Below are 12,981 nucleotides of genomic sequence, written 5' to 3'. Positions count from 1 at the left end.
TTGTCGATCGATAAGTTAACAAGTCAACGATTAATCACCACTTTGGCACAGTATCAGGTTCCTCTTCACTCCCCATGCCCTCAAAATTTAGTACACTAAGTAGTAGTTACAGCCTTACAGGTCTATCCCTTGGCGAGACTTGTCACGACTTGTCAATACCCGAGCAACAAGTTACGACACGTAATCCTTGCCGACATGTGGGACCCAAGAAAAAAATAACCCAACACATCACAAACTGAAAGCTCAAAGATCTTCACCAATCATACACTGAACATGGCACAAAAAGAATGTAAACTACGTGTTGGTATTTATGTCTTGCTACCAAGTTACAAGTTTACAAGGGCGAATTTGAAGCTGAACATGTGAAAAATAGTACAAGAGGTCTCCTGCCCAGCAATTGTGTGTGTCTTAGCTTCAAGGTAGATCTGCCATTTGGAGTCATTCGGAGTGAGATCCATTTTAACAACACCACCATGGACATGGTAAGCCAAAACAAAAGCAAGAAAGAAAAAAAGGCCCAAAAATGGAACAAGGAACGTTCATTACACTCAGGGCTGGCTGGCTTCCTTCCAGCCCTACTATCTGCCTACTAAGCTGAATAATTATGTATAGTACCATGAACCAACGTCGGAGCGGCGTTCATGCCCGTGCGTACTTGGAGCTCCACATGGGTACCTTCAGAGGCTCATCATCGGCTGTAGCGGCCCCGTTCTCGGCGCTGCTTAAGGAGTCTGAGATCAAAGGGTCTGATTCGCCTTCTTTCACCTGCGATGCAGATGATAGCATGGTAAATAGCAAGAAAATGGTAAGCAGTACAATAGATGCATGAGCAGAGAACCACCATCCAACATCAAATGAAGCACATTAAACAAATCGATAGAGCTTAAGCGGACAACATGGTAAGACTCATGCTAAGTTTCTTGTGCTTACTCAATCAAGCCACTCAGCAGATCCATAAAGAAAGTGTTTTCACCTCAAAGTACAATGAAAATAACCAGGGGAAATGTACCTGAGTGACTTGCGGAGAGGCTTCAGTGGGTTTAGTTTCGCGGGTACAGAAGTATGAATATAGTCCCATCCCAATCACTGCAATCAGGATTCCAAGGATGTTTCTCCAGCTAAATGGATCATGAAGCAAGACATAGCCAAAGGCAAGAACCAAGCATGTCTTAAGATGACCAAGGACTTGGTAAGTTACAGGAGATGTCTTCCCGATCACAAGGAAAGTGCTGAAGTTTACCGACACTGATATCAGGCATGACAGCACGATGAAAAACTGCACAAATGATAAGAGCAAGCAATGAATCACATGAAGCTGTGTCAACAATCAAGATACAGCCTAGTTCACTACTTACCAGAACTTGGGGCGTGTAGTCAAAAGCAAAGACATTTTTGTTAGTCAGAAATCCATCGAGGAATGGACCAACAACGAACAGGGTCAATGCTTGGTATGGGCATGATTGGTACAGCAGCTGGGTTGAAGATACCTTGAACTTCTTCTGAATTGTGTTGGTCATCTGTCGGCTGGTTAAGGACTCAAATCGTACACCATAAAACAAAAGTAATACGCAATTGTAACGCTGTTGCAGTTGTAAGAGGTATCATGAGTAGGATAGAAAATCTGTGGTACGTATTGATGTTCAACAGGTAAGCCAGACGCAATATAGCTGTTTTCTGAAGAAGAAAAAACAGTAGCTGTAGGGAGTTACTTCAATTTATTATTTAATTAGCTAATATTGACAAACTACATGACATGTTGTAGCTACATGTAAATTTATTATCATATAAGATGATTTGTCAAGCAGAGACGTTTTAAAGTAGAAAATAACAAATAATTGTCGAAAGGATACAATTTGAGCAATGCAGGTCGTGACAATTGCCAACAAAGACAGCACAGACCCCATAGCATTGAGTTGCAGATCAGTCACAGTTGCAACTCCAACACCAAAAAGGAGCACACTTAGGGAGAGCTGGATGTACCGACTGCAGAATTAAGTCAGAAACATGTTAAGATGATAACTATTACACTGCACAGAGGACATAATGATGTAGCAAGATACCAACCTAAACTTCTTCCTGAAGAAAAGCGTCTCCAGGATAACAGTGCAGGGAATAATGGCCAGCTTTGTCATCTGGACATAAAGAGCATTTTTAGCATGAGCTTGGTGTAGTGTAAGGCTGAAAAACATCCAGAGCATCACACAAAATGTAACATCTCAACTGAAACCTTTCTCATAGAATGTTGTTCTCCAATGATATTTTACATGTGTTAAAACTAAAAAGTCACACTAATTTTGTGTACACCCAAAGCAACTTCCAGATAAGGAATGGGAGCTTGACACTGAATTGACTATGAAATGTTGATAAGTGCAGACTTCAGACACAAGGGAAGCAAAGAGCATCTCTTACCTGATAGAAACCAACAGAATTGAAACCTAGACTGAGATTGAGGAGCCCAATTGAGATGCCGTTGAGCACGCCAAACCCCATAACGGTCCTTGCATCGAAAGGCTTGTGCTCAAAGAATTTCAGACATAATGCCACATGAAGTGAACAGAACGTGACCAGAAGATGCCAGCTTGTCAACGTGGTGGCTGCATGATAAAGAACAAAATTGGGTGAAATTTCAGGGTAACCAACCTGCCTAACTGAATTTGCTTTACTGATATGTTTGGACGAACTAGTACCCTTTCCTTCTCAACAGATCACCTGGTACTACAATATAAGCTCACTCTAGTTCTTCTCCTCGACATATTAGTTCCAGTAAGTAACTCTTAGCTGAGTAGCTGGAGGAAATCCACCGACAAAAGAAAACATTTTGCTCACAGCTCACCTATTTTGTTTTAGGACTCGCAGCACCATATGCTGGAGGAACTCCACCGACACAAGAAAACATTTTTTTGTGGTTCTCACTAAACAGGGTCCTCACAGCATCAATCTACCCATCCACACACCCGATCCTATCCCAAGATTGCACTGCCCCACCTGAACGCTGAACACACCAGCACCAAATCTGGACCTCACATATCTACAAGCACACCCTCATAGGCGGGAGCAGAAGCATCGACGGAAACAAGCAAGCAAGCAAGCGCGAGCAAAGGCAAGGATGAGCTGAGCACATCTGAACTGAACTGGAGGAGGGCGAGATTGGATCTCATACCGAAGATGAAGCCGAGGGCGCTCATGAGGGCCTTGTTACAGATGACAATGGAGACCGAGGAGACGACGGAGAGGCTCAGCGCCCCCACCGTCCCCAGCTGGAACTTCTCCCCCGCCACCCCCATCTCCGCCGCCGACAGAAAGCAGCAAGAAACGGCAAGCGAGCGGGACCCGAAGAGCTGGCTTCTCGACCAGAGCCGCCGCCGGCTGGACCTGCGGTGAGCAGCACCAAGATCACATTCCGATCGAGCAAGCGGAGCAAGAAACGGGCTTTACCGCGCGCCGGGTCAGTCAGAACCACCAACCTCTTTCTTTGCTCCGGGGAGAAGGAAGAGAATCCAAGTGCCTGGAGCTGGATCTGGGGGAGGAGCTCGGGAGGGAGATCTGGGAGGCTGGGCAGGTGCAGGATCGGGATCCGGGTCAGCTCTCCGCTGGCGGTCGGTCGGCAGCTCGTGCTGTGTAGTCGCGCTAGCTGCGTTCCTGGGGAGACTCCACCCGTCCCCTCTGACTCTAACCGGAGACGGAGACAGGGGCTTTTATATAAAAACCAGACATTTCCGCTCGGTTGTTGTTCCGGGTTTGGTGGTGAGCGTGGACTTAACTGTGATTGTTAGATTTTACGGGGTGTGGTTAGTGATTCTATGGGGACATGTTTGATTAGAAGTAGTACTCGCAGTTAGTGCTCGACTGATTGTGGTGGCCACGTGTTCAATGGGAAGATTTTGTGATTCCTTGGCGTTTGGTGAGGGTTTGCTTCATCATTGCTGCAAGCTGGATTCAACTCGTTAAATCTCTTTAGTTTTCATTTGTTTATCTTTCAAATCTTTTGAAAACTAATGAAGTTTTGCTAAGTGTTTGTTTCACGAAATTGCACACCACTTAGTTTAAATTTACATCAAATTTTCAAGCTTATTTTTTCAAACACCGCGGCCATGACACTATTAATCAAGAGAAGACATTGCATTGTCCCGTAAAACTTAAAAAAGGCTAACAAACTCTAGAACTATATCAAAACTACATCACCATCGCTAGAAGAATGAAGACATCATATAAAGACAAAAAAATAACAAACTCCCTACTCGTTTAGCAGTTTTTTTAGGGATGGAGAGAGTACATTAAAACTATGTCACCATCTCTAGCTCTACCAATTATATCGTGTTGTTTCGATAAAGATGTCATGAAAGATCATACATCGATAAGTTTGATTGACCTCCAAGCTTTGAATAGTCGCATGAGCCAAGCATGCCAAGCGGCCGAGTTACAACACGGTTGAGGACAAGTGTCGAGACCGCCGCATCTATCCCAAGGACAACCTAGGGCTGAAATGACTACTCTCACAACCTCGACCCTTCCACTAGCCCTAAACAACTTGGCCACCATCCACTCTTCTACCCTCGACAGAGATCATTGGGCCATAGAACTAGTAGACCATGACGACGATAGAATAAAATGGGAGAAATCAAGACGCCACTAGCGCTCTGACATCAGCCGCAAAGGTTTCACCGGATGTAACTGGAAGCAGTGAACCATTATTACACACGACTTGTCTCTATGGTTGAGGCATGAAAAACATTTTAATGACAGTTACTTGGAGATGATATGACGGATATAGTTGTTCATTGACATATCAATTTAGAAATGTGATTATTTATTCAAAAAAATCATAAATATAAAAGAAAGAACGGATTTTTTTTTGTTTATGACCTGAAACCTGGTGCATGATTTCCCATCGTTCGTACTGATTTGATGGGATGGCTTGGCCTGTAAAGAGTTTGTTTTGGTGGCAAGTCCCTTTAGGTTACACAAATAGCAATCAGGCCCGGAAAACTGGCCTCTTGTAGTGGCTTGCATTTTGGATGTTTGGTAGTCGACAATCGTGTGTGTAAAGTCATTAGCCCATAAAAGAAAATAGTGTTGCATAACTGGATTATACATAAATGACAAGGTAAGAAACCGAAAGTTACTGTCCTAATTCCACCTGAGCAGCAGGTTTATTACACTCCCGTTACTACCAGGTCGCAGCAGTTTTATGACACTCCTGCTAGTCTGATACTAGTACCAGGTCAATTTCTAGAATTGTATTTTTACGGCAGAAAGAGAGAGAATTGAGAGATTTTCACGGCGCCTTGTCATTCTCGTTATGTCGCTTGTGAAGAAACTTTGCATACTATTTGGAAGCTGCGTGCGGATTAATTTGGCTAGCATCGTGAATAGTGTGCAGCCAAGTACTCCCTCCGATTCATATTAATTGACTTCAATATGGATGTATCTAGAACTAAAATGTGTCTAGATACATTCATATTAGAGTCAATTAATATGAACCGGAGGGAGTACTAGTGTAGTATAGCGAATAGTATTGAGTAGTCAAATAAAACTCTGACATGTGATTGCACCGGAATCTTTCCTGTTTGGAGGAATCTTCACCAGAGATCCATCCTGCAGTTGCCATGATGTAATTATGATGCATCTTACAGATCACATTTACACGTTTATTTTTATTTTTCAAAAAACCTTAGATGTAATTAATGATGCATCTTACAAGCGTGTAGAATCTTAATGTATTATTTTTTAATATTCTAGGCTAGACAAAAATGACACATCTGATAAATTTTGTAGTTTTGAAATGTGCATTGTTCACTATATTTACCTCATCGAAATAGGTTTTTGCTCTGCTCTACAAACAAAGCCCCATATGGCCGATAACAAAGGCGATAACGAAACTCTCTTACATAACAGATCAAAGTTAAACAACAAAGTACACGAAGAACCAAAACTTGTCATCGGCGACACGGGAACTTTACCAAGGGGACAATTGATTCACGATGACGCCCCAAAGAGGTTAGCAACGCAACGCAACGCCTCGCCATCGATGAGACCGACGGTCAAGGGGTTTCACCTGGAGCCCTATCACAGAGACATCCGCACACACCCACAAGCGTACCGCCCTCTATCCCTAAGCCTGGCCTTCCAAACACGATATGGGAAATGTCGAAGCCAAAGCGCCACCACCACCAAGGTTTCCCACTGCCTATTCCTCGCCCGAAATGACCACAGGGACAAGACCATCACCAACGCCATTTCGCCCACCGAAGGAACACCCGTGTGGTCCACCTTCTGAGGCCGCCGCCGCGGCATCCACGGACTTGAGCCCAAGATGCGGCCACCATCACAGTGCGAAGCCGACGGATTGGGCGAGGTAGGCCTGCACCATCGGACACGCTGCAACCAAGGTGAGGGGATCCACCCTCCACCACTCGAGGTGGTCCGCCCTCTGTATTTACATCCACGCTTTTGTCACTTTTATGTGGCCTAGAAAGAATTATTTCGCATTGGGATTTTCCACGCTTGTAATATAGTACATCATTGGCTACATGCATGATTTCTTTTTCTGACTTTTGTGGAACTTCAAAATAAGATTATATTTAAGAAAAAATGAATGGCTCCTTGTAACCTGGTCTCCATTTGGAGTTTCTTGTCAGCTTATTACAAACTGTCGACCATGGGAGGAACAACTTGATCCCGTGTTATTCTTCTTCTAGAATAACTCGCATAAATACAGTTGTCCGCGGCCACAAATCGATGCTCGATCATTTTCCTTATTTTCTTCTTCCTGCAACCAAAAACGGCCACGCATGAATCTCCTCACTAGCTCATACATTTGCTTCGAAAACAATTTTCCTTGGCAGCAGTTAGGCCGTGTGGATAAGGAGGAAGAAAGTGAGAGGCGCCTACTAGCTAGCGTTAGAGGAGTTTGGTGGCACGCCACTGTCTCTTAGAAGAAAACATTAAATACTTCAAATGTGTTGGGGTTTTAGTTAATTAAACAGTCGTAACGGCAAGTTGTTGCGTTGGTTGGGTTTGGGCGGCGTCCACCTGATGCTGATCCGGAGGTCGCATTCCAATCCTTCCCATGCACTGCACCGTGTGACCCACCGACACTCCACCACCAAAGTCCGATAGCCTACTCACTCATCAGAGACCAAGGTCTCAAGGTTGACACTGACTGATGCAACTGCCATAGTGCCATGCAATGGTTGATTAGAACCTGTCTGAATGGAAGTGCTCTTTAGCTAGAAGTTTAATCAGCAGCAATTATCTGCTAACTACGATTACTATAAATAAACGGCAAATATGTCTGGATCATGACTGCAGTGTTTAGCTGGATCGTACATGTTTGATTGACCCTATAACAAAAAATTATATATGAGCTTCGCATTGGTACACTTTAATAGGAAAGTATACAAAGCATGTCTATGTTTTTTTATTGAACACTGCAACAGCGTAGCGCCGCTGAGATATATATGCATGGAGATAACGTGTTAGGTGACATTGTTTAGATTAAGAATAAATCTTCAAATGAAACTATGATGGGTTGGTGCTTAGAGCTAACAATGGAGGAACATCTCGCCCTTGGTCCCATATTCCGCCCCCTGTGCAGCAAGCAAAGAAGAACAGAGTGGTGGCCGGACATCAATGCATTCAGCAACATACCACCAGGTGCATTCCTACACTCTAAATCCTAGCTGGCAAATTCAATAATCTAGTTGAGCTTACCATCCTTTTTACAGGGCATGTACATTTGTTAGAAGTCGTCCTTTGCACAAATGAGTCAAAATAAATAGGTCCTTGGTGAGTGGACAAATGGGGGTCGAGCTACGTGTAGATCTTTATTTTCGGATACATAAAATTTCGTATTTTAGAGAGTCGAAAAATTCTAAAATTAAATTTTAGAGGTAGCCAATGATGTATACTAAAAACCTGTAAAATTCTAATACATACTACTTTGCATTTTAGGCTACACAAAAATGATAAAATCTAACAAATTATACGACATTGAAATTTTTAACTAGTTCATTTGGTCCAAAAAAAAAACAAGATGGAAAGTTGGACATACCATCACTAGAGAGTTCAAGTGGAACCGAAAAGTATTCCTCCCACAAATATGTAGCTAGGAAAAATCTAGTTATAGCGACGGGTAGAAAGAAATCCAGATCAACCGCCTCAGGGACCATCTCATCTGACTTCATATCATGATTCTAAGTTGTCCGATCATTGCATCATAAGAACCCTCCCTTCAACGCAACACCTTTTTGTGCACTTGCAACACCATCACAATTTTTTGGTGGCATGTGAAACCATGCAAAACACGTCGCAATATTTGTACACGGCTGTGTAGAAAAATGCTTGTATGCAACAAATACCAATTTGTTTGCAGCAACTCAAGAAAAATCGTCCCAAGAATGTAGCATGGAGACCAACGCTTGTAGAACCACAAGAAAAATACTTGCATGCTGAAGCATGAATAGACCATTTTCAATAGATACCTAGAGTCACTTCAACATGTTGATTATGTGTATGCAACATAACACACGGTTGCAACATTTCAAATTATCATACACAACATCCAAAATCCAAAAATCACTAGCAATTTTTTTTAAATCACTAATATTCATTTTAGAGAGTTTTTTTATTTACTTCAAATTTGGATAAGGGGTTACTATTTTGAAGAGTTTTGGTATTTCAGGTAAAATAAAGTTATAAAATTATTGAACTCTTTATAAGAAGTTTAGTTAGCAATATTTCCATGCTAAATTCTTAGGATCATGACTCCTCTTGTTAATATAAGAAACAATGCTTGTATTTTGTAATTAAAAAGGACTCCCCCTATCTAGGATTGTGCATGTGTGAGCAGTCGAGCTATTTAGATTATGAATAAATATTTGCATGGAACTGTGCGCGGTTGTTGCTTAGAGACAAAAATTAGAGATGATAACAAGCTTTGCATTGGTACACTTTACTACAAAAGTATACATATATTTATATGTATGTTTATTCCTTCAATAACACACAACATAGTAGTGACATTGAGATATGCATGGAAGTATTTAAATGTGTTAGGTGACAATGTTTAGATTAGGAGTAAATCTTGACATGAAACTATGCGAGCTTGGTGCTTAGAGCTAACAATGTAGGAACATCATCTATGGTCCTATATTCCAACCCTTTGGAGCAAGCAAAGAGGAACAGAGACGTGGCGCCACATCAGTGCATGCAGCAACATATATACCACCAGGTGCACGGCAGCCCTCTGGAGCCTACGTGGAAAACTGAATGATCTAGTTGATCTTATAGTGTGTTAGTACCATCTGTTTTTCATATATGCATGTTGTAGAATTGAGTTTTTGCACCACGAGGTGCATATAGAGTTCAAATGGGATAGCCCAATTGCAACAACAAAAACGTAATTGAGCAATGTAACTACGCTATCAAGCACAGAGTCAAAAGTGAATTACGAGTCAGGCCAATCTGCGAATCGAGCGAGCTTCCCCTGCAATGATGTGGTGGTGAACCTCTCATTCGCCTTCAGTGCTCTCCTAACCGTGCGGGGAGGTTTCCCATCAAACGACTCACCAACTTGATCTTCCGCGGGAACCTTATGTAAGAACAAACCTGGAAAAAGAAGTATGGTCTCACTTTCCTTTGCCACTCAAGTGTATGGCATCTGTCATGCTTAGGCCCCTTCTTCCCTTCCCTAATCCAAAAAATGAGTCCACTGATGTCTACGCCCCCTCCTTTTCCTGTAGACAGTGTTGGGCCTCCAAGAGCAGAGGTTTGTAGAACAGCAGCAAGTTTCACTTAAGTGGATCACCCAAGGTTTATCGAACTCAGGGAGGAAGAGGTCAAAGATATCCCTCATGCAACCCTGCAACCACAAAGCAAGAAGTCTCTTGTGTCCCCAACACACCTAATAGGTGCACTAGTTCGGCGAAGAGATAGTGAAATACAGGTGGTATGAATAAGCAGTAGCAACGGCACCAGAAAAGTGCTTTGTCCGGAGACGAGTAAACAAGCAGTAGTAACGCAGCAGTAGTAACACAGTCAAACAATAAACAAGCAGCGATATCAGTATTTAGGAACAAGGCCTAGGGATCATACTTTCACTAGTGGACACTCTCAACATTGATCACATAACAGAATAGATAAATGCATACTCTACACTCTCTTGTTGGATGATGAACACGTTGCGTACGATTACACGAACCCTCAATGCCGGAGTTAACAAGCTCCACAATTCAATGTTCATATTTAAATAACCTTAGAGTGCACAACAGATCAACATAACCAAACCAAGTACTAACATAGCATGCACACTACTACCATCACACTATGAAAGGAGGAATAGATCACATCAATACCATCATAGTAATAGTTAACTTCATAATCTACAAGAGATCACAATCATAAACTACGCCAAGTACTACATGATGCACACACTCGTCCACATTACATCATGCGGGAGGAATAGAGTACTTTAATAACATCACTAGAGTAGCACATAGATGAATAGTGATACAAAACTCATATGAATCTCAATCATGTAAGGCAGCTCATGAGATCATTGTATTGAAGTACATAAGAGAGAGATTAACCACATAGCTACCGGTACAGCCCCGAGCCTCGATGGAGAACTACTCCCTCCTCATGGGAGACAGCAGCGTTGATGGAGATGGCGGTGATGTCAATGGAGAAGCCTTCCGGGGGCACTTCCCCGTCCCGGCAGCGTGCCGGAACAGAGACTCCTGTCCCCCAGATCTTGGCTTCGCGATGGCGGCGGCTCTGGAAGGTTTCTACGAGTTTCGTCGATCCTCCTAGGGTTTTCGCGACGGAGGCTTTAAATAGGCGGAAGGGCAGCCTCGGAGGGGGCCTGGGGCCACCACACCATAGGGCGGCGCGGCCAGGGCCTGGGCCGCGCCGCCACCATTTGTGGGCCCCCTGTGGGTCCACTCGGCGACTCTCGGGTGTTCCGGATGCTTCCGGAGATTCTAAGATGCTTGGGCGTTGATTTCGTCCGATTCCGAGAATATTTCCTTACTAGGATTTCGAAACCAAAAACAGCGAGAAAATAGCAAGCTGGCCCTTCGGCATCTCGTCAATAGGTTAGTTCCGGAAACGCATAAATATGACATAAAGTATGCATAAAACATGTAGGTATCATCAATAAAGTAGCATGGAACATAAGAAATTATCGATACGTCGGAGACGTATCAGCATCCCCAAGCTTAGTTCTGCTCGTCCCGAGCGAGTAAACGATAACAAAGATAATTTACGGAGTGACATGCCATCATAACCTTGATCATACTATTGTAAGCATATGTAATGAATGCAGCGATCAAAACAATGGTAATGACATGAGAAAACAAGCTGAATCATAAAGCAAAGACTTTTCATGAATAGTACTTCAAGACAAGCATCAATAAGTCTTGCATAAGAGTTAATTCATAAAGCAATAAATCAAAGTAAAGGTATTGAAGCAACATAAAGGAAGATGAAGTTTCAGCGGTTGCTTTCAACTTGTAACATGTATATCTCATGGATAGTTGTTAATGCAAAGCAATATAACAAGTGCAATATGCAAATATGTAGGAATCAATGCACAGTTCACACAAGTGTTTGCTTCTTGAGGTGGAGAGAGATAGGTGAACTGACTAAACATAAAAGTAAAAGAAAGGTCCTTCAAAGAGGAAAGCATCGATTGCTATATTTGTGCTAGAGCTTTAATTTTGAAAACAAGAAACAATTTTGTCAACGGTAGTAATAAAGCATATGAGTTATGTAAATTATATCCTACAAGTTGCAAGCCTCATGCATAGTATACCAATAGTGCCCGCACCTTGTCCTAATTAGCTTGGATTTACATGGATTATCATAGCATAGCACATGTTCCAACCAAGTGTCGCAAAGGGGTACCTCTATACCTCCTGTACAAAGGTCTAAGGAGAAAGCTCGCATTGGATTTCTCGCTTTTGGTTATTCTCAACTTAGACATCCATACCGGGACAACATAGACAACAGATAATGGACTCCTCTTTAATGCATAAGCATTCAACAACGAGATAATATTCTCATAAGAGATTGAGGTTTGTTGTCCAAACTGAAACTTCCACCATGGATCATGGCTTTAGTTAGCGGCCCAATGTTCTTCTCTAACAATATGCATACTCAAACCATTTGATCATGATAAATCACTCTTACTTCGAGACAAGACGAACATGCATAGCAACTCACATGATATTCAACAAAGAAATAGTTGATGGCGTCCCCGAAACATGGTTATCGCACAACAAGCAACTTAATAAGAGATAAAGTGCATAAGTACATATTCAATACCACAATAGTTTTTAAGCTATTTGTCCCATGAGCTATATATTGTAAAGGTAAAGAATGGAAATTTTAAAGGTAGCACTCAAGCAATGTACTTTGGAATGGCGGAGAAATACCATGTAGTAGGTAGGTATGGTGGACACAAATGGCATGGTGTTTGGCTCAAGGATTTTGGATGCATGAGAAGTATTCCCTCTCGATACAAGGTTTAGGCTAGCAAGGTTATTTGAAACAAACACAAGGATGAACCGGTACAGCAAAACTCACATAAAAGACATATTGTAAACATTATAAGACTTTACACCGTCTGCCTTGTTGTTCAAACTCAATACTAGAAATTATCTAGACCTTAGAGAGACCAATTATGCAAACCAAATTTTAGCAAGCTCTATGTATTTCTTCATTAATAGGTGCAAAGTATATGATGCAAGAGCTTAAACATGAGCACAATAATTGCCAAGTATCACATTATCCAAGACATTTTAGCAATTACTACATGTATCATTTTCCGATTCCAACCATATAACAAATTAACGAAGCAGTTTCAACCTTCGCCATGAACATTAAAAGCTAAGAACATGTAATATCCCAGGTAATGGGGTTACAAAAAATAGAGGAAACAGATGTGTGCATTGCATTCATGCATAGAAAATCTGGGGA

The 12,981-nt window shown here is 42.1% G+C and overlaps 1 protein-coding gene across 1 annotated transcript; it reads right to left on the bottom strand.

Moving 5' to 3' along the window:
- Positions 1-285: 285 nt before the first annotated feature.
- On the bottom strand, positions 286-3,346 carry LOC124661010 (UDP-xylose transporter 3-like). The gene is made up of 7 exons (XM_047198868.1): positions 3,161-3,346; positions 2,410-2,594; positions 2,065-2,132; positions 1,851-1,983; positions 1,356-1,517; positions 1,010-1,276; positions 286-765 (listed from the first exon to the last, which is right to left on the bottom strand). The coding sequence occupies exons 1-7, from the start codon at positions 3,282-3,284 to the stop codon at positions 640-642; spliced, it is 1,065 nt and encodes a 354-aa protein (XP_047054824.1). The 5' UTR covers positions 3,285-3,346; the 3' UTR covers positions 286-639.
- Positions 3,347-12,981: the final 9,635 nt, after the last annotated feature.

Source organism: Lolium rigidum, chromosome 6, assembly GCF_022539505.1.
Source record: "Lolium rigidum isolate FL_2022 chromosome 6, APGP_CSIRO_Lrig_0.1, whole genome shotgun sequence".
NCBI classification, from domain to species: domain Eukaryota; kingdom Viridiplantae; phylum Streptophyta; class Magnoliopsida; order Poales; family Poaceae; genus Lolium; species Lolium rigidum.
Note: the sequence above shows the minus strand (reverse complement) of the source record. Positions and strands in the feature narration are given on the sequence as shown.